At 33.1% G+C, this 23,278-nt stretch overlaps 2 protein-coding genes across 4 annotated transcripts in view; one reads left to right on the top strand and one right to left on the bottom strand.

Annotated features, from left to right (window-relative positions):
• cactin overlaps window positions 1-23,278 on the top strand; it is a 475,834-nt gene that overhangs the window by 182,070 nt on the left and 270,486 nt on the right. The window lies entirely within an intron of this gene.
• rorcb (RAR-related orphan receptor C b) overlaps window positions 1-23,278 on the bottom strand; it is a 29,934-nt gene that overhangs the window by 3,425 nt on the left and 3,231 nt on the right. The window contains 8 exon segments of one of the 3 annotated variants that reach the window (NM_001277094.2): window positions 633-745; window positions 3,007-3,117; window positions 6,395-6,502; window positions 8,599-8,731; window positions 8,972-9,093; window positions 9,263-9,721; window positions 12,406-12,547; window positions 13,283-13,368. In NM_001277094.2, coding sequence (NP_001264023.1) covers window positions 633-745; window positions 3,007-3,117; window positions 6,395-6,502; window positions 8,599-8,731; window positions 8,972-9,093; window positions 9,263-9,721; window positions 12,406-12,547; window positions 13,283-13,368 — 1,274 coding nt within the window. 3 annotated transcript variants of the gene reach the window in all.

Genomic DNA, 23,278 nt, shown 5'->3' with positions numbered 1-23,278 from the left:
AATTCTACTTTATTCACAGCATTGAGCAGAAGAATAAACACACCCTTATTTACAACAATCATAAGCTTTCTCTGGGTAGAGCTGTGCACAACTGGAAACAATATTGCAGTACATATTGGAACTGAACCTGCAACATACACAGGTCTGCAAATCATTCATGAAATTGTTCAAGTTAAAAGACATTTTGAGAAAAAAATTAAATATTTTTTTAAATAAAATTACTTTGACAGATTTGGACAACTAGTTAAACATTTTTTTTTACGTAATGACTCAAGTAATGCGAATGATAATGTTATAAAAAAGCAGAGAGTTATATGAAAGCCATTGATGCATGTCCAACCACATCTGCAATTTGTTGGAAGGAATGAGAAACTGCTACTATGATGTTCACAAATGACTAACTGTTTTGAGAAATGCATGACCTGTTGTGCAAATGTAAATAGTGTTGTGAAAAATGCACCAAAGCCACTGAGAAAAACTGTAACTTAATCAATTTGTGTTGGGACAACATGAATGAATTGTGAGGAACCCTGCATTGTTTATAGTGAGTGATTTAAGGCTTTTTTAAGATCCACTAAAATCCAGCTGAATATTTCCTTCAGTGTCATGTGTTTGTGTGTCTGATTCCTCACCTTGTCCAGTTTCTCAATGGTGGCTCCATTCATGTGCAGGCTGTGCTGAAGCGCCACGTAAACCTTCTCCTGGAGCTTCTGAACCTGCTGAGACTCGGTCAACCATGGCCGGTCTGAACGACACAAAGAGCAAACTGTGACAACACATCTCATTGAATGCCCACAACAATATCTAAATATAGCTAGGCATGGGACTATAACCGTTTTTTCAAGGTTTTGAAACTGTAAATATTTCCTGTTATACCTTTTCTACGGTATATGTACGGTTTTTAATGTTTTTTTTTTTTTACAAATATTTTATGTAGTTTCAAATCACTTATAAACCAACATGCCAGCATGCTATAGAGCTGAACAGTGCAGTAGCTTAATTTATATCCAAAGAAAAGAAAGATATCCAAAGATGGCTTTTTAAGTTGTAAAAACAAATGTGTTTTTGAAAATAATTAGGGCTTAACAATACAGCATACAGTTGAAGTCAGAATTATTAGTCCCCCTTTGATTTTTTTTTTAGTATTTCCTAAATGATGTTTAACAAAGCAATGAAATTTTGACAGTATGTCAGATAATATTTTTTCTTCTGGAGAAAGTCTTATTTGTTTTATTTTGGCTAGAATAAAAGCAGTTTTTAATTTTTAAACACTATCTTAAAAATAATATTATTAGCCCCTTTGAGCTATTTTTTTTTTCGATTGTCTACAGAACAAACCATCATTATACAATAACTTGCCTAATTACCCTATCTTTGCTAATTAACCTATTTAAGCCTTTAAGGACGTACTCACGCTAGGCTTAAGCCTTTAAATTTCACTTTAAGCTTTATAGAAGTATCTTGAAAATATCTAGTAAAATATTAATTACTGTCATCATGGCAAAGATAAACTGAATCAGTTATTAGAAATGAGTTATTAAAACTATTATGTTTAGAAATGTGCCGAAATAAATCTCTCCGTTAAACAGAAATTGAGGGAAAAAATAAACAGCGACCAGGGGTGCTAATAATTCTGACTTCAACTGTATTAAATATTGCTATTTTTATAATTGTTTATACAATGATAACCAAATAAATAAACCAAAAAGCACTGTTTATTTATTTATTGTTGCTCATTATTTATTATAATTTATTCTCTTTAAGTCAAGTGCTATTATGGAGTTTCCGCCTGGATTTGCCTAGCCAAAATCAAAAGCTTCCCAAATCCACATAAAGAGGTGTAAATGCAAAAGTTTAAAAAAAATAAAAAAAAAAAACTTTGAATTTTCATTAAACAGTGTTGAAAGTGATTAAAATAATAGTATATGTTGTCTGTTTTATAATAAACTCCTCCAAAAAGAGGTGCTTTTTTTTTTTTACTCAAATTTGAAAGTGTACCTTTTAGGTTTTGCACTCTCAGAAATAAAGGTACGCGAGCTGTCACTGGGGTGGTACCTTTTCAAAAGGTACACATTTATACTTAAATGGTCCATTTTGGTACCTCAAAAATATATATTAGTACCTACAAAATTTTAAGAGGAACACTTTTGTACTTTTTAAGTACTAATATTTTCCTTTGAGGTGTTAATATGGACTTTTAAGGTACAAATTTGTACTCTTTGAAAAGGTACCACCCCAGTGACAGCTCATGTACCTTTATTTCAGAGAGTGTGTGTGGTGTAGATTGTTGTAATTAATGTTGGTGGTTCCTGCACGTGTCAGTAATCATAGTAGGAAAGAAAAATGTCATAATCTTTGCAAAAGTTATTCTATTCCAACTAATGAGAGAATGGAACCACTTATGGGAGTATTGGGCAAGTACGGACCTTAAAAATGTAAAGAATTCAGAAGTAAACGTCATGGACCCGGTGCCGGGTCCCAGAGTTTAGGAGGTTATGCAGATGCACTGTACAGAAAATGACTTGATTATCCCAGTCAATTTATATAAATAAAATCTTTCCAAATAGAGCTATTCAAATCATCAGGTGAAATTATGTTCATATCACAATATATATCGCAACAAAACAGCAATATTTCACAATATATTGATATTTTTACTAATGAAACTAGTAAATAATTAATTTCAATTACTTAGCCTGACATGTTTTCTGTTTCAAAATATTTGAAGTGTTTCTTAAAAAATTATCCAATAGGGAAAAGGTTGCTGTTTTTTACTCAGACATTTAAAAGACGAACATATTGTAGAGCAGTAATGACAATAACAATACCGTAATACTGTGAAACCGCGATATTTTTATAAAAGGTTATCATGTCGTCAGAATCTTATACCCATGCCTAACCATAGCACATTTGTTTTCAGTATTTGTAAGCATACAAACCCAGGTTTTTAAACCCTGAGGAAATGAGTGTCTAAACTGATACCAGACATGAATGCGAGAGTCTCACCTGGAGCCAGCAGAACCGCAGCGCTGTATAACGCCATTTCCTCCTCGCTCAGCTGAAGACGACTCAGACTTTTAGCCAATTCAAACACAGCGTTTACAAGGTCATCACACCCTGCAAACATATACACAAGCCACTTACTACACTGAAGATGGAGAAATAAATGACACTTCCGTTAAGGCTTGCCATTTTCCCAGAAGCAATTTTCTTTAGCATGAAATGATTTCATAAATATACTGGGTTCCGAAAGGAAATAAGATGTTCTTGTTGCAAAGCTTCAGGTAATTGAGGAGAATAATAGAAATTTAAAAGAGATAGTTCATCATTCACTCGCCCTTTACATTCAATTTTAGAAACAATTTAAGAAACCAGCAGCCACTGATTTCCATACTATTTCTTTTTCCTACTATGGAAGTTGATGGTTACAGGTTTTCAGCTTCCCTCAGATTATCTTGCTTTTTGTTCAACAGAAGAAAGAAACTCTTAATGATTTGTAACCACTTGAGAGTGAGGGGAGAGTGTGTAGATTTGTATTTATGGGTGAGCTATTCCTTAAAGTACAACAGGCTTCTATGACTGTATTCGTCATGTATGTGTCTCTTTCTGTATTGTTTGCATTGTTAGTTTTATCTTAAAATCTGCATTCAAAGTCAGATTTAAGAGTAGGAAACAGATTTATTTTTCTTATTGTGACACATAAAAGAGAAAAACGATTTTGAAAAAAAAATTACATGGATCAGGATCAGAAAGAGCATTTGTTCCCAGGCACACTCAATATATATATATATATATATATATATATATATATATATATATATATATATATATATATATATATATATATATATATATATATAATTTGTTCAAACTAGAAGCTAAAAAAGCTCAGATTGACCAGTGACCACCCACTTCCCTAAACCCTGTTTTTTTTTTTTTACTACAGTATGTACTGCAAGATTTCATTGGGACAACTTAATTTTCCTATGCTCAATCTACATAAATTTGTTGAAAGTCTTAAGTTAACTTAATCGATTTGTGTTGGGACAACATGAATGAATTGTGTGGAGCCCTGCATTTTTTACAGTGCATGTTTACGGTTGAGGAATTTGTATTTGTCATAGAAATTTCCACAAAACCAAAGATGATTAAGAAAATAACAAAAGAAAAAGGAGCAAATAAAGGATAAAATTATACAAATTAAATTTACATATTATACACAATAATGTATGAATAGCTATATTATGTGCAAATTAAAATGTAAGCTATGCATGGGTCATTGTTTGGATTTTGGGATGCTGGGATAAATAAAACCTTAAAAAAGTATTAAAGGAATAGTTCTACCCCCAAAAAAGGACTTAAACCAGACCTTCTTGCAGTGAGTGCTAACCACTGCATTGACATCCATTGTAGTGGAAAAAAACTATGAAGGATGAGAAAATAATGACATAATTTGGGGTAAAAATTACCCTTTAAACACGCACAAATGGTTTATTTAAAAAGATCTATAACAAGTTAGATATATATATATATATATATATATATATATATATATATATATATATATATATATATATATATATATATATATATATATATATATATATATAATTGCTCTACAAAAACAATGCATATTTTAGCTCTTCCTGATTTTAAACACTTTGAAAACAGCTATAGAAATAAGATAGCTTTGTAATCTACAAACTTACTCCAAGAATAATGTATTTATTCAATCTGCTATGCTGTCTGCACTGCTTCTGTTTAACTTTGATGAGCTATTACTCACCAGAGCATCACTTGTATTCGATAACTGGGTTAAAAACCCATTAGCTCTTGTGCCTTATTGATTCGCGACGCCTCCACTTTTGCTCTTAAGAGGCTGCTGGTGTTTTACATTATAAAGTAAAAGTGGATGTGTTTGAAAATGAGTACTAGCGCACTGCTTCCTGCATAGTAAACCGCTCAAATATATTTCAAGCACTGAAAATCCTGTTTAATGATTCTGATAAAAAAAAGACTTATATATATTTTACTTTGACCTACATAAGACAACCAATTCAAGTATTTTGCAGTGTAACAACTAAATAGTTTATCGACTAAAACAATCTCGTCAGGCATTTAATATGCATAATAAACACTATTTAAGAATCACAGAAAAGCCTAAATTTATTCATCATAGATGTTTACACTTTGAGACTATCCTTCAAACCACTAGGTTTGACTCAATTGTCAGCGTCATATTTTTAATAATATAAAATTTAGTATCATAACTTACCATTGTACATAGACTGAAATGACTGATACACCTGGAAAATTGTAACTTAAAGTTTTTGTTCAAATGTAAATAAAACCTGAGAAATATTTCCCCCCACAATGATAACTCTTTTACATCGTCTTATTATCTTTTGATATATAAAATATTATTAGAATATAAATATTATCATTATATCATCATTTGAATTCAAAACAATTTTTACATAATTAAATAATCACCAAGCAAATGAAAACATGCATATAAAATATATACACGCATATAAACACACACATTTAAACTGTGAGACATATGAATATTATAGATGGCATTTTTACATTTTAGTTTCTCTTTAAATGAATTAATTCAGACTTTATCTTTAAAACAAAATCTGTTCATAAATGTAAGCCACTTTCATTTCCTTACCATTTCTTTGTGTTTTAAACATGCATGTGTTTTTCAGCTTTGAATACTATACATTTTTAAGTAATTGTAGTAATTTAAGTAATTGTAATTGTAAGTAATAAGAAATAAAATGCATGTTTATAATTATAAAGTTTCTTTCATTTAGATATAATATAGTGTGACTAATGTCAACTAATGACTGGTACACTGATGCAACTTATCTGGGGTTTTTTTCAGTGTCTCCCTTAAGTATGGATTATTTTTGATAGCCAGGTGCTAATATTTAATTGTATTGATAGCCTGTTGTTTATTCATCTTTTTTGGGGGGCAGTTTAACTATATGTATTCAATCCACTAAACTGTTCATATTATTACATATAATATATCAGGGTATCTGCAGGTTTCTAATAGTTATATTTAAGATTTTCTTATTAAGACTTTTTTAAATAACAAACTGGGTGAAATTTAAGACCAATTGTAAAGTATAATAATTTTATAGTAGAGAACTTACAAAAAAGCACACAACATATGTTTATTATATAGAAAGACTAAAAAAAAACCTGAAAACAATCTTGAAACTGACTAATAAAAACTTCAAAACAGAAACAAAATCTTCTTCATAACTCTGAAACACATATTTTAAGACATTTTAAGACCAATTAGGGCCTTATTTCTATAAACACCCTGTATATAGTGCTAAAAAACCGTAGGATATTTTGCACAAATCCAGTCACTCACCGAGAGCTTTGAAGAGCTGAGGACTGGCAAACTTGCCATCAAAAAACATAGTGTTGTTGGAAGAGTTGTAGGCGCGACACATTCGTATCAGCAGGACTTCCAGGCATCCTGGAATAGTAATAGAGAGAAAGAGAGCGGCAAAAAAACGTGATGGGAGGGAAAGGAAGAAAGAAATAGAAACAAAAAATATAGACAGACAGAGAAGGATAGAGAGAGAACAGATAAAAAAAAGAGTGCAGGAGAGGAGAAGGAAAAACGGGAATATGCTCCACCGTGCAAAAATACACAGAAAAAAAAGATTAAAATTTGATCCAAATGTGGGAATAACAAACACCATCAAAATGAAATGTTATAGTGTTTTTTTTGTTTTTAAATGACATAAAAAAAGGGGTTTCCATTAATGAATTTTTTTTTATATACGGTAAGCACAAAGATCAGGTGTAGACAGAATGTTGGAGAAATAAACACAAGAGGAGACAAACGTTAGTGCAAATTTCAGATTTAAGATTGAAAATTGATAGGTTTAAACTCTGTAAATTTACAATACAGTTGTGCCACTTTTGAATGTCGGTATTCTGAGCATGAACCGGCGTTTTATTTACTAACACCCAGAATCCGGTCTAACCTGTCATTAAATGTGCTGAAAATAGCGACTCTATATATGCAATAAGTTATAGTATTGTGTCTGTGTATATTTTAATTAACTGAGAAGTTAATAGTAAAACTATGGAGAAGTGCATTATATCACAAGACATTTCCAAACAAACTTTGCAATCGAAAACAGCTAAAAAGTAATTCAAGAATAATACATAAAAAAATTGCATATATATATATTTAGACTATAATTTAATTGTGACTTTTGTGTCTGCAGTTCATTCAATTAAGGTTATTATAGTCAGGAGAATTGTTTTGTTACTTTAATTAAAAAAACAACAACATGCTCACTCACACACACACGCACGCACGCACGCACGCACGCACACACACACACACACACACACACACACGCACACACACACACACACACAATTACAATAAACAAAAACTTAATTATATAATAATGTTGTATTTCTAAAACAAGCAAAAATAAAAATGACAACATGCTACTAAATTATTAAAACATTTACTAAGATAAATATAAATATAAAAGAAAATTCTAATTAGAATACTTTCTAATGCAAACCGGGCTCATTCTGAAAATGTACTCCATTCGCACCTGCTTATCTTTCGTCAATCCACTAGAGGCCACTGTTGACTGACTGAATGACTGACTGATTAACCCCCTCCTTCCCTAAACCCAACCGATAGTGTTTTCAAAAGCTCAGATTGACCAGTGACCACCCACTTCACACGTTTTCAGATTGTACCACATTCTTACCCTGTTATTTACTTGTTTGTTTTACTTTTTGCCTTTTGTTTTTGTTTTACCTGCTTTCTAAAACCATTCTTTGCCGAAATCGAACCCCGTCGTCACAGTCAACTCTGCTCTGCAACTCAAATCCTCCGATGTAGCCACCAGACAAAGCCACCAGACAAACTAGTAAAAAGCGGAAAGGACGTCCATACTGAGGTAAGCAGCCTGCTGGTAAGCGCAAAGAGGAATGGTGTCATACCGCCCTGTAGCATTCGCTTTAAAGACGAAATGCAGCCATATGTTCCTCTGGCTACATGATTTGCGATCTCCAGAAATATACGTTTTCAAAATGAGCCTACAGTATGTTGTTCTGATGCTACAATAAAAGCAACACAGCCTTTTATAGATGTATGCAGACAAGTATTAAGCTTACATATATATATATATATATATATATATATATATATATATATATATATATATATAAAACAAGCCTGAATTACTTGAATTACCTTTTTATTTGCTTTTTTTTCTGAATTCTGAAAATAGTCTTTGACTCACAATGCATCCTCCACAACAAACACCCAGAAGAATTAATATAAGAATTACAACTTTACCTGCATTACAACTTTATTCTAGAAATACCATGCTGAAATATAGTGTTGAAGAAGCTGAAAGTGTTCTGAATGATCTAACGGTGTTATCGTAACACAGCTAAATGTGATTAAACTAATAAAGCGATTAAAAAGGGCACTGTAGGCCACATCATGGCAGTGATGCGAGTGATAAATCTGTTGTATAATCTGGCATTAGTAAACTGTAATCCCTGTGAGAGGAAAGCAGAACTGACCTGCTTTGAGCAGGATGATCTGGTCATTCTGGCAGAGCTCCATGAACCCAGAGATGCGTTTGGCGAACTCCACCACGTACTGGATTGCGTTTGTGATTTGCAGAGCGCACTGCTGCCACATCCACTCTGCAGACTGAAAACACACACACACTTTCAGTACATACAGTAGCAGCCAGACTCAAATCAGCTAGCACAATCCCAGTTGAGCAATTACAGCATGAGTTGGCAGAGAATGTGTATATTGTATGTTAACAGTATTTTATTACAGGGGTGTCTGGAAAACTTGATTCTGATTTTCAGATAACAACCACTAAACAATTCAGGTTCATCCAGGAATTTACAGCCTTTGTGCTGTAGAGTGATGCTGGTTTACCTTAAGTTGGAAGCTGCGTGTTTCCTCAGGTGTGTAGAGGCTCCACGTGTGTTTCTTCAGCTCTTCTGTGCTGTACTGACACGTCTCCAGGTGAGACTTCACCACATTCTGAGTGATCCGTTCTGGACAAAACGCATTAAGCACATTTTTCTTTAGTATAATATCTAATCTTAACACAAATGAAAAATATAATAGGTGTATTAAATAATATTAATATTAAAATAATAGACTCTCAATCTACTCCAAAGCTTAAACTCAATAAAGATCAAAACCAGCAGATGTGAATCTCACCTATATCATGCAGAGAGCAGTTGTCTGGTATGGAGCCCAGCAGAGAGTGTGTGAGACGGCTGTTGTCAGGCATGATGTATTCGTGCTTAACCCTCACTGCGTCCGCCAGATCCACAGCGCTGGGTTCAGGAGAGCTCTGGCTGGATGAAGAGCTTCCACTTCCAGAACTTCCAGAGCCTGTCCCGCTGCTCAGCATCTCCAGAGCGCAGTACTCGCCTGCCTCCTCTGGCGTGAGCGGCAGGTCGAACAGCAGGCCGTCGGGCAGCGTGGCGATGTCATCTAGGTCGCTGAGGTTGGAGCTGGAGCCTCCACTGCTGTACGGCCGGCTGTGGGCTCCATCTTCGGCTTCATCACGGCCCGTCAGACCTGCCAGGCAGTCCTGGGAGAGCTGCTGGTGCCGCTGGACCTCTGCGTACAGACTGTCTCGCTGCTTCTTCGACATCCGGCCAAACTTCACCGCTTTAGAGAGAGAATAACAAGGCAGAGATGTAGGTGTTAGATGTTGTGTAAACGGCATTTAGATTCATGCCTGATGTTTATTTTTTTTTGCAATGTTGCAAAAATTTCAACAGAAGAGATAACGAAAGAAAAATTTTACAAAATATTTGTAATAAAGTTATTTCATTGTTCAAAGCATTTAAGAAAGATGAAAATTGCTCACAAAAAATAATAAACATGATAAAGTTTTGGGTTTGAGTCAGAAACAAATGCATTTTGAGCATTAAAACCATGACAACACATTGTATTTTAAATCCTATTAAATAATACTTACTATAATAATAATACTAACCTATTAAACAATACTTTACAACATTACTTTTAAAACAAACAAACATTTGGTGAGCTTTTCTGTACACCTATTAAAGAATTTACTGATCTCGCGCATATAAATGGAAACATATTTAATTATTTTTAGATATATATGCACAATGGCGATACAGTGGGTAGTACGTTCGCCTCACAGCAAGAAGGTCGCTGGTTCGATCCTCAGCTCAGTTGGCATTTCTGTGTGGAGTTTGCATGTTCTCCCTGCATTCGCGTTGGTTTCCTCCGGTTTCCCCCACAGTCCAAAGACATGCGGTACAGGTGAATTGGGTAGGCTAAATTGTCTGTAGTGTATGAGTGTGTGTGTGAATGTGTGGATGTTTCCCAGAGATGGGTTGCGGCTGGAAGGGCATCTGCTGCGTAAAAACTTGCTGGATAAGTTGGCGGTTCAATCTGCTGTGGCAACCCCGGATTAATAAAGGGACTAAGCCGAAAAGAAAATGAATGAATGAATATATGCACAATTTTTTTATATATATTGTTTAATATATTCTTAATATTTAATAATACTTCTAATATACAATGTATGTAGGCATGGGATGATAACTGGTTTCAAGGTTTATAACGCTTTGGAAAAGTTAAGGTTTTAAACCTTTGATAAACTAATTGATTCATTCATTTTCTTTTTGGCTTAGTCCCTTTATTAATCAGGGGTCACCACAGGGGAATATGCCGCCAACTTATCCAGCACATGCTCTTCCTGCCACAACCCAACAGTGGAAAACACCCACACTCATACACTACAGCCAATTCAGCGTATTCAATTCACCTATGCCGCATGTTTATGAACTGTGGGGGAAACCAGAGCACCCGGAGAAAACCCTAAAATAATATTAAATTTTTTAAAAAATATTTATGGCAACAGTATCTCCAGCAGAAAAGGAGTCTCCATATCAAAAACTTGTCAGAACACGATTCAGGAAACATCTGAAAAACAAATTGCTTATAAACCAACATCCAAGCATGCTATAGTCCTGAACAGTGTAGTGGTTTTACCTTATATCCAAAGAAAAGAAAGATCTCCAAAGATGGCTTTTCAATTTTTATAGAAATCTACAAAACTAATGAAGACAGCAGGCAGCAATTTGTTTAAATTATTTAGTCTGACATTTTTACTGTTCCAAACTAACTGGCTCATGCATAATTTCAGTTGTTCCTGACTTAAACCCATTCCTTAAACTTTATATATACAGTGCTCAGCATATATGAGTACACCCCCCACAAATCTCTCATTTAAATTAAGATTTTCTATTGGATGCTTTACAAAATAATTTTTGTGCTCTAGTTTAGTCAGTACTGAAGTCAATCTGGAGTTAATCTAAAAAAATAACTTGGGTTAGGGATGAATATTAAATCCAATTTTTCATAAATAGCAAAAATCAAAATAAACAAAAAAATACAATTTTGTTAAAATGTAGTTTGTAATATTTAGCATGAATTTAAATGAATTATCTTTCCATTTCTAAAGACGTTCTGTGACTAAAATATTATTTTAATAAATATTTCTGTTTAATAAATCTGTTTTGTTCAAATGCACCAAGATATTTTACCCATATTGACTGAGAAATACAAAAATACAAAAAATATAATAATAAAAAAATATATAATACAATAATGCTACCTGTAAATTCACATCTCTAGTTATATTACAGTAGATGAACCAAGATGAAACCTTATATCTGCCATCTGTCACGCTATTTAGGACCATCCATAAATAATATTTATTATGATACCATGTACACCACTTTGAATAGCCTGCCTCAAATGGTTCTAAATATAACGCAGGCATTTAGATAGAATGAGTTCAAGTTCAAGTTCTTGAATCAAGATCAAGGTCATCCAATTAGTTTCAAATCATAACAAAATAAAACCAAACAAAGCGTACAAAAAGTATGAACAGGGCTGTTTTGGGGGATTTATTAATTTTTTTTAATGATAATTATTATTTTGTCAAGTGTGTTTTTGTGCTGGTACTTTCACCTGTCATAGATAAATAAGAAACTGAAATCACCAGCAGGTGGCAGCATCTCATATTCAAAACATTCATTCAAAACTGCTGATTCATTTGGAAACTGTCTTCATGAATGGATCATTGTTTTTTGGCTCTGAAGGGTAAAATAGAGAATCATTCAGAAATGAAACACAGCGGTGTTGCTCTGGGACCCACGACTGTTCTAATCAGGCTTTGTTAGGAACTATTTTGATTGGCGAAACATCTGTAACTCTTTCAATACTGAGGGTACACATTTGGGTAAACATTTGAGTCTTAAAACTCAGTTTTGAGTCAGCCAGTGGGCTAGTTTAACATTCAGACTCACCATCGCGGCTCATGCCGAGCGCCAGGCACTTCTGCAGACGGCAGTGTTGGCAGCGGTTGCGGTTGGTTCGGTCAATCAGGCAGTTCCTCTGCCGTGAACACGAGTACATGGCATTATTCTGCTGGCTGCGTCGGAAAAAACCCTGGAACGAAAAAACACATCATTACGTCAGTGTGCAGGATGGCTAATATCAGGTGAGGCTTTTATAGGTGTGCCCTGGCATCAAATGACTAAGTAGTATAAACTAACACAGAAAATGAGAAGACAAACACATCGGGATAAAAGAAAAGGAGGGCAGAGCACAAGCATGCATTTGATGGTATCACATTTTATTGTTCCTATAATAGCTGAAGCATTAATCATGATATACAGTATCATCGTTATACTGACATAAGAGTGTTAGGTAACAGGAATAATAACAAAAACATCACTATTATTTATTAACTCCACTAAATAAATCATCTTTTGACTTTCAGTTAGTTTTAAAAAAATTAACAGCACCAATGTTAGGATTAATAAACATTTTAAAAGTCATTTTCATAATCAGTCTTGGTAAACTAACTAATTTTAACAAAAGGAGCTTTATAGTATGTATTATAAGTGTTAAAATATATTTAAAATAAATAGATTACTAAGTATTTTCAGCACTATTTGGTGCTGCGAGGAACAAAAAGCAGAGAAAAAATATTCATCATATTTTGAAATTCCCATGATAATATTATGCTAGTTAATTATCAGTACATTGATTAATTGAATATTGAAAGATATTTTTGGATATTTTTGCTTCTATGGGTTTAACTAGATTGATAAGTCAATGCACATTTAAGGTTAATACATAGTTTGTGTAAAAGATTGAAAAAATAATAGTCATTATTACCTTGCACCCTTCACACGTAATTACACCATAGTGAATCCCGGAGGATTTGTCTCCACAGATCTTACATGGTATGACCTCGATTTGGGCTGAAATGAAAGCAACATCATTTAAAGGATTAAAGGCAGCATCAAAAATGCAAATATGCAGACATATGAATTTTTGGCCTAGACCACAATGACTGTGAGCCACTGCAAACAGCAGTCAGATAGAGAGATGACATTGACTCTTGCACGGCATGAAGGACAGAAATAGCCAGAGGATTGATTTTCAGACTGAAGGGTGTATTATGTCTCGGCTTTTATAATGGAACTCATATGATCTGACTTTTAGAAACTGGATGCCTTGCATGTAAACAAGTGTTTCATCACTGACAAAAATAAAATCAAATAAATAAATGAGTACAGTAATAAAATATAGCTCTCCACAGCCTTGTTTGCATGTTTTGTGCACTTTAATACAATATATATGTTGTTTCTATTGATATACTTAAGCAACATTATTAATTTAACTAAACAGAAATAAAAGTACATAACTCATAAATAAATAAAGGTATGTTAAAAAGGTTGATGTTAAAGTATCCTATTATATATACAGAATTAAATGTCCAATTATAAACCTTGTCTTTAGTGAGGTAGAATGTAAATGTAATTGTAAAATGGCTTTAACGATATTTGTGAATTTTGTGAACAGTAAACATTATTGAAGGTCATGTCCAAGTGTTCCCTGATAAGTCGATATATTGATTATTGTGACAGGTGAAGTGTAAAAAAAAAAAAAATCAAAACACATTTTTTAATTCACTTAATAATTCCTTAATTTGTTTTGTTCATTAAATGTTGTTATTTAGATTCATAATGGTATTTATTTTGTAATTTTAAATAAACTGCTATTATCAGAGTTGAGTGTTGAGTGTGTTTCACAGTAATGTGTTACTGTATTTTAATTACATTTTTGAGTAACGCAGTAATGTAACGAATTACATTTTAAACTTGTGTAATTTGATTACAGTTATTAATATCAATTTAAGTTCATTACTTAGAGGACAAATATAGTTTTTGAAAGAAAAAAATATTTTCTTTAAACAACTTTTGACTGCTTTGAACTTGACTAACAACTTCTTAAAGCACTTGAATAGAAAGCATTCTGCGACGATACTCATCACCGGAGGACACCGGCGCCCAAAAACACGGTGTCCCAACTCAGCTTAAACAGGATAAAAGAATTTTTTTTAGTGCAGGATCGAGAGCGAGGGTTTCTTCTGAATGTGTAGAGAAGCTGCCTATGGGGCCGTTCACATATGCATGAGTATTTTGGAAGCGCATACCGCATTTCCTTGGCACACCCAGTTGAAAACGGTGAGTCACGTGACAAGAACTGACCAATCAGCTTCATACTTTGGAATTAACACATTTCGGCAGACTAATTACCTCAGAGAAACACAGAACACAAACACTGAAGTGCTTTTTCATACTATGGATGTCAATGGTTACAGATATCCAGTTTTCTTCTTAATGTTTTTTTCTTGTGTTAAAAAAAAGCAAATAGGGAATTTTAAGTTTTAACTCTTTTAGTCTTTTGAATATATCAAGCTGCTGTGATTAATCAGATGTGATGTTTTTCAGTGAAATTTAAATACATAAAGAACTGAAGTTTATTTTGTATGTTTATAGGTATATTTTATATGTTTTAAAAGTAACTTCAGAAGTTATCTGATTACATTTTACAAGAAGTAAGTTGTAATGTAATCAGATTACAGTTTTCCAGTGGTAATCAGTAATTAGTAATCTATTACTTTTTGAAAGTAACTTACCTAAAACTGTTTTTTATTGAATGGGTGTTTACATTTAATACATTTTTAACATCAAATTACAGAATCTAAATTACCTTAAAGAACCTGAAAAGTCTTTGTCCCTTGAAAGTGTTTGTGGCTATTTTCATTACTATGCTGTTTTGTTATAATTATATAATGAGTGGCATGCAATAAAATTGTTTATCGCAACATTTTCTGTGATAATATATCGTACAACAAAAATTCTTTATCATGACAGACCTAATTTATTGTTTTTACAATCGAAAAGCTGCATGGAATATATGAAAAATGACATCTAGAATTAATTATTTAATAATAATAATAATAATAATAATAATAATAATAATAATAATAAAATGACTAAATAAATACAAAAGTAAACAATGAAAAGCAGAATTAATGAATAAGTGAATAAATAAACATGTTTTGTGCTACAGTTATTATGCAATAGCTACATTATACAATAATAAAAAAAAAATTATGCATATTTTTTTACTGCTACAGAAAACACTTGCAACAAAATACTTTTTAGGATAAAAAAAGCCCATCCACCATTTTGTCGTTCTAGCTCTGTCAGCTGAAAGCAATGACCAAGATCCACAGTGGCATGCAATGGAAAAATCTGTAATGCCTCGCTGCCCCTCCCGTCCCGCTCTCTGTGTAGAGTTATATAACCTTCGTCTGCAAACATTCCACAAACACGCCATTCAGGGCTGCTCAGTCTAATAATGCAGATGTTCCACCTCCCTGACAGCACTGCCAGCCGATTGGTCGATCCTCAGGCAGATGCGGCTGTGATTGGCTGGCTCTGAGCGTCACTCAAATAGACTTGGCAGTGAGCCCATGTGGACTCGCTGTCCTACTGACATACTTTCTCAGAGAAAAAGGGAGGAGGCTGTGGGTTGGGCCACAGCATATCTTATTTGAATAGGCCTTTCCCTTTGCTTTGTTAAGGTGGAATTGATCTTGACTGAAATACATGAGGGTTTGGACAGATAAGATGAATTCTTGGCTAGGTGACACTGTTCATTACATAAAATGTTGTGATGTTTACTTTATCATTATTAAATTATTTTATGTGTATATATAAGTGCTGCATGATTCAGGAAAAATCTAACATTGAAATTTGGAAAGAATTGATCATTTTACATTGATTGGGATGATTCTATAGGTGAGTAATATAATAAACTTATTAAAAGCCTAAATAAATACAGTAAAGAAAAGTTACAATTGAAACAAACAGGGTTTTACCATTTTCCAAGCCTAATAGTATTCCGGTAGAGTAATTAAACTATGAAAATAAAAGTAATTCAATAAAATTAATCATTATTAAAATTACTAACGGTACAATTTCTCATGCATACATATTTAATTAATTCTTGAAATACTGATCCTAATACCGGTAATACAAATAATATTGACAACTTGTGTATATATTTATATGATTGCATATAAAAACATAAATATTATAGATGAATGCACAAAATATAAAGACTTACATAAATATTTAAATGCTAAAAGCAGCATATTATCATGTAAATGTCTATCATTTTTAAATGCATACTCAATAGTAAATGCACATTATGTATCATCTAATAACCATCTAAATATTTATAAAATGCATATTAAAAAATATACTGTAAATATTTTAACTAAAGGTTATTATACTTGTGAAACATATAAAAAATATTGCAACTATTTATAAAAAGTACTGTCGTGCAAATAAGCAAAAGAGAAACAAAATACAGATGCATGAAAGAATTTCCCTGAATAGCCCCTTATAATACATAATTTTCATGCATATAATAACACATTTTTCATGCATCCGTGTCTATTTTTAACATGCAGATGTAAAAGTTACTCAATATCTTGTCCCTTTAAAATGCTGTGCAAAATAGTTTACCATTTCAAAGTGTTTACTCTGTTTTCAGTTGCACTTGGCTGTGATTATCAAATGCAAGAGCACATCCTGTGTGAACCTTTACACTTACAGAAGTATCTCCTTTAAAAAAACAAAAAACGAATGTACTCATCCGTTTCATATTAGCTGACATACTAGGGATCATTATACTTCGCTTTTCCACAGTGCTTTATGCTATAAACGCCATCTGTGGCATGACTATGCAAACCAGGTAAAGGCAGATAAAGAAGGGAATTACATGCGAGCAAAGCGACTCAGGAATACAGTTCAAACCTACAGTGAGCGGTGGCCTCTGTTATCTGTGTTTGCGTACAGTCCCATAATGCAATCACCTTTGAGTAGAGAACATTGTGTTAAGTCGATTTCGGTGACATAACACGAGACAGCAGATTAGATTAAACAGTGGAGCGTAACGCTTTTTTTTTTTTTTTTTGCCGTAAGCACTCAGGATAATGCAAGAGGTAGAAATGCCACATTAAATGTTTTGGAATCATAATACATAAGTTTGAAAAAAAAAACAACCAAAAACATTTAGCCAAGCATAGCAAGCATGTTTTTTTTATTTTGATGATTGGGTATAACTAAGTGTAGCCAAGTGTTAAGGGATAGTTTACAAAAAAAATAAAATAATCAAAGTATACCTATGATTTACTAACCTGCAAGTGGTTACACATTTTTATAAGTTTGTTTTGTTGAACAAAAAATAAGATATTTTAAAGATTGTTGGAAAAGTGTCTCCACTGACATCCATATAAAAAACTATGGAAGACAATGGCTACCAGTTTACGCCCACATTACCATGTATTATAAACTGTACAAAAAAATCTATTAAATAACAGGGTCCACAGTTCATAATTCATGTTCCTTTTTATGGTTATTAATTGCACAATGGGTCTTTGATCTCTGGTGTTGACTTTTGATGTTGAAAATTCAACTCTGCAGTTTGACAAGTTGTATTTTAGCAGTTTGAAAGAAAATATTGTATTAGAAATATTAAACTAACTACTAACATTTTAAACACCATCTCAGACAATAATATTACTTTGAAAGATGTCGATTAAAATCCCTTTTTTTTTTCTAACTTTTCAACATAAAAAGTTGTTGAAGGGTGAGGTCTCATAATTCAATTGAAAAGAAAAAATAAATGAAAAAACAAAAACATGGAAAAAATTGCTAATTGCTAGAATATAAGATACATAGACAGATACATAAACAAAGCTATATAGAAGACAGAAATATTAGAAATATTTTCATCAGGTAATGTGATAACTATTTCCAACCCAGGCTCATTCTGAAAATGTAACGCTATATATTTTTCTTGAGAGCCCCAAATACGTCCCAGGAGATTCATTTTTTTTTTTTTAGCAGTTTTTGTTTCAGACACTATTTGATATCTCAAATTTCGCTCGCCGTTCATATCTGCTGTTCTCACGTAAATCCACCAGAGGCTGCTGTCAACTGACTGACAGACTGACTAACCCACCCTCCTCCTTTCCTAAACCCAACCAATAGTGTTTTCAGAAGAACAGATTGACTCTATCCACCTCCTCCCAAAACCCAAATGACAGTTTTAAAAAGCAATTCAGTAAAAGAAAAGTCCTTGCCTGTTTTTTACCACGTTTCCAGATTTTACCACATTCTCACCCTGTTATTTCCTTGTTTATTTTATTTTTTGGCTTTCGTTTTTCTCCTACCCACTTTCTGGAATCATGGTTCTCTGGACTCGAACCCTTTCGTCATGGTCAACTCTTCTCTGCATCTCAAGTCTGCCAATGTACATGGTAAGCTACTGCTCAAACTGGTAAAGCCGGTTGCATACAAAGTTCGGTCAGCTGGTAAGCACGAAAAGGAACAGTAAAATACCGCCTTGTAGTGATAGTTTTAAAGATGAAATGCAGACAAATGTACTTCTGGCTACATTATTCGCTATCTCCAGAAATGTATATAAGGCTAAGTTTTCAGAATGAGCCTATGTTGACTATTTCCTGCTAAAATTCTCTAGAAAAATGCTATTTTTATTAGTATTTAATATAAAAATCCAGTATACGATAGCATAACACCACTTACTAGAAAGGGGGTGTATAAAATATTAAGGATATTTGAATACCAATTCCCACTATTAACTAGTGGCTTATTACCTGCCTATTATTTAGATAGTTACGCTGTTTATTAGTACTTTTGTACTAAAGCACAACCTCATACTACATCACTAATCCTACTAGATACACCCAAAATAAACTATTGCAGTTTGTTTAAACTACTTATTTAAAATAAGCTGAAACAACACAATTCTCAAGGTTTTTTTAGGGGACAACTTAATTGTTTTATGTACAATCCACTTCAAATTGTGATTTAAAAACTAATAAGTTAACTTAATTCCTTCAATGTTGTCCCAACATAAAACTACTACCTTACTAACTAATAATACGCAGCAATTGAATAGTTTACTGAGCTAAAAGTCTTAGTTAATGGTTTGCTAATAGCAAGAACAGTACCTTAAAAGAAAGTGTGACAATACATTTAATTTATCGCACCTCTCAGTGATAAGATCATTGCATATTGTGATTAATTTTCCATAATGTTCTACATATACTGCAGCTCTAATATATTATTTAGTGTTAAACCTAGGAGAGACACTCATAAATGTTAAGAACAAATAAAGATTGAGGAAGTTACGAGTTGTTTTTATGTAATAAGAGAGAACTCTCCTTTTAATTCCTCAAAGATGAGCAGAAGAATATTTGTGGTCACATGGTTGGCAAATGTAGGCCAGAGTAAACAACAATGATTTAACACCTCACCTATTTTACATAACACATCTCCGAGTTTCACCCGAGCGGAGAGAATTCCAGACGGCTTCACGCAGGAATTACACTGTAGTTTTCTGATAAGATGGAGTGTGTGAAATGGTCAGTGTGTCAGTAAGTCAACCCATGCCAAATGTCTCTACTGTACTTGCCATATTGAAAGCAAGGTCACGAAATGCCAGGCTCACTTCAAAGATCGCACTGATGCCAAACCAAACAGCAGGAGAGGTGATTAAGCGTGCTCTAAAACAACACCCGGTTACCTAATAGCTTTATTTATGCATGCATTAGTGTGTGCGTGTTTCTTTGATGTGCAGCGATTACCATCATTCTAGTGTTGACTCAATAGAAAAGAGGACTTGTTATCAGAACGAAAGGGATGCGAGCTGCATTGAATGGCATTAAAATATTTAAATAAATTAAAAAATGACCGTTTTCTGTTACACGCAAAAGACGATGTTTAGAGGAATGTTGGAATCTAGCTATTGACATTAGGGCTGCATGATATTGGACAAAATCTGACATTGAGATACGAATACAATTTCAGAACATGAGTTATTTTTGTTCCTCTGTTTGGAATGAAAACATTAGTTTAGACTGATTTGGATCAGTTTGTAGCAGAGTGAATCTAACAAACTGCAAGCATAAATGAATAAGATAAAAGTGAAATAAGCAATGCTTTATTGTCATCCGGAGTCAAACAGTAGTAAGATATTCAGTAGAAGTAATCAAGTGATCAAATGTAATGTAAAATGTAAAATAACACGGTACAGTCTTCATTCCTGACCAACTACAATCCCAACTAATGCGAAAGCACACATTGGGATATCGATGCTGAAACGATATATAGTGCAGTCCAATTTTACATCAAAAATAGGAAAAACTACATTGTAAAAATTGCCATTGATTTTAAGGGTAAATAAAATGTAAAAATTCTACATTGAAAAATCTATTTAAATAGTACATTTCCTCAATAAATATGGTGACTACTCATAAATTGATTACTATGATTACAATTCTTTTTAGCTTTTTTTTTTCACATCAGTTATAGGCCATTTTGAGGGATGTAAACAATTATGGTCCTAATGTATTTCTTGTATTACATTTTTTAATTTCTATAGCTCCCAAAAATCCAAAAAGATCCACATATTGATAAATAATTATGTGGGAGCCATTTTAACATTAAGATGTATTATGTTACAGTTATTAGGGATGTCCAAATCTGATCACGTGATTGGAAATTGGGTCTGATCACACGTTTTGAACTAATAAAATACGGTAGTTTACCGTAAAATAGTGAAATTTATTAAGCAGTTTCAACCTTATTATTATTTATACCGGTTTAAGTTACATCTAATTTTGATAAATAATGTTTATTGCATTACTTTACCATCATGTGCATCGCCATGATGTTGTTGTGTGAAAGACACTGAACACCTTTTACTTTAATATATTTGTTTGTTTCTCTGCTGTGGGAAGAGTTGTTTGTGATCAGCATTTGTGCTTTTGATTGTGTCTTTTTTTTGTGTAACAAATGTTTAGATGTTAGTACTTCAAAACATCAGTGTAATAACATTTTAAGTGAACAAATTATGATAGTTCACCATAAAACTAGGTCTGTCACAATAATCAATATATTGACTTATGGCGCAATACTTTTTGGCATTGCAATACTGCATATATTTACAAATTCACAAATGACGTTAAAGCCATTTTACAATGACATTTAAGCTCTACCTCACCGAAAATTTATAATTTGACATTGAACTAATAGGACATTTAATAGTATATATAATAGGACATTTAGCTTTAACATCAAATTACAGAATCTAAATAACCTTAAAAATAATAAGTATTTTAAAGTGTTTTAGGCTATTTGCATTATATATCAGGGGTATAAAATGATCTCAGAATGACAATAAGAACGCTTCTCGCAATGATTTTTGAGACAATATATCGCACAACAAAAATTGCTTATCGTGATGGGCCTACATACGTCACAGGTGTGGCTCACAGACAATCCAGATCATCAAAAGCACACTTATTTATTAACAAATCGCACTTACAAAGGGAACTTGGCACATAGGACTCACAAGGATGTTGACACTTCAATACCGGACAATACTAATAAACTAAATAAACTAAAGTAAATAACTAACTAAAAATAACAAACTAAAGCAGCAGTATAAACACGCAAGACACGCTTAAACAAATTACAAACAGGGGTGACACAGCAGGTGGAACTCATGATCATTAACAAACAGCGGGAAACAGAACAAAGAGCTCACATGACATAAACATGCATGGAACAAACACATGAGACACCGCATGACACAGCACAGCATAGACACACCAAACAAGTGACAACATAAAACGGTGAAATTCCTTCTCCGATTTTATAGGGGGGTTTAATCAATTATTTTTATAGTACAGTGAATAGTAGAGACAGAAAAGCATTAGAAGCAAAGAGAGAAAAAGAATTGGCAAGGGACCTTGAGCCGGGCATCGAACTCAGGTCTCCGTTTTTTCAAATACTTTTTTTTTTTTTACAGTGTATGGATATCAATGGCTATGGATTTTCAACACTCTTTAGAGTTTCTTCTTTTGTGTTCAACAGAACAAAGAAACTCAAACAGGTTTGGAACGAGTAAAGCATGAGAAAACGATGACAGAATGCTATTTTTTGGCTGAACTATCCTTTTAAGAATGATGATACAAAACAGACGGCAGAAAACTGGCAGCATTCATATTGAGAATACGATTGACGTAGGTTTTTTCAGGATATAAAGTATGATTTGTTATGGCTCTTCTTGTCCTCGTCTGCTCTGCGAACATAAGTCTTGTGTTGTGTATATTTAAACACAGCCCCACCTCACGACTGTACGCCCGGACACATATCCCTGCAACGGTCTCAACGTTTGTTCAGATGGCAAACAAAAATGACAGAAAGACAAAAGCCTCACTGTGCTTACAGACAAAAGAGAGCCTGAGTCAATAAATCAATAAAAATAGAACGGATTATGACTTAATATTTACTCAGCTCCGGTTAAAGGACAAACTTTTAAGAAGTCAAGTTAAAAATCTTTACAAGTTGAGGCAAAACTATTAGCAATAACATGTTTTACAGGATCTGTAATAACTGTGTTATGAAATATGACTATTTGTATAAATAAAAATGTCATCATACTGCCTTTTTCCTTGCATAGTGAAATAATTTGGTAACACTTTTTTTTTTGAAGGTCCCTACTGCACATGTTGTTGACTAAAATTTGCATTGCAACTACATGCCAATTACTTCTCATGTGAATATTAGTATACTGTCTGCTTAATATCTGCTGATACTGCTCCTTCAACAGACATTTAACTGACTATAAGAAATATTGCAAGTACATGTCAACCTACACTAACCTCAACCTAATAGTCTACTTATAATCTATAGAGAATTAGTTGGCATGTAG

This window comes from Danio rerio, chromosome 2 (assembly GCF_049306965.1).
Source record: "Danio rerio strain Tuebingen ecotype United States chromosome 2, GRCz12tu, whole genome shotgun sequence".
NCBI lineage: Eukaryota > Metazoa > Chordata > Actinopteri > Cypriniformes > Danionidae > Danio > Danio rerio.
The sequence above is the reverse complement of the archived record's forward strand: the minus strand, read 5'-3'. Positions and strand labels throughout refer to the sequence as shown.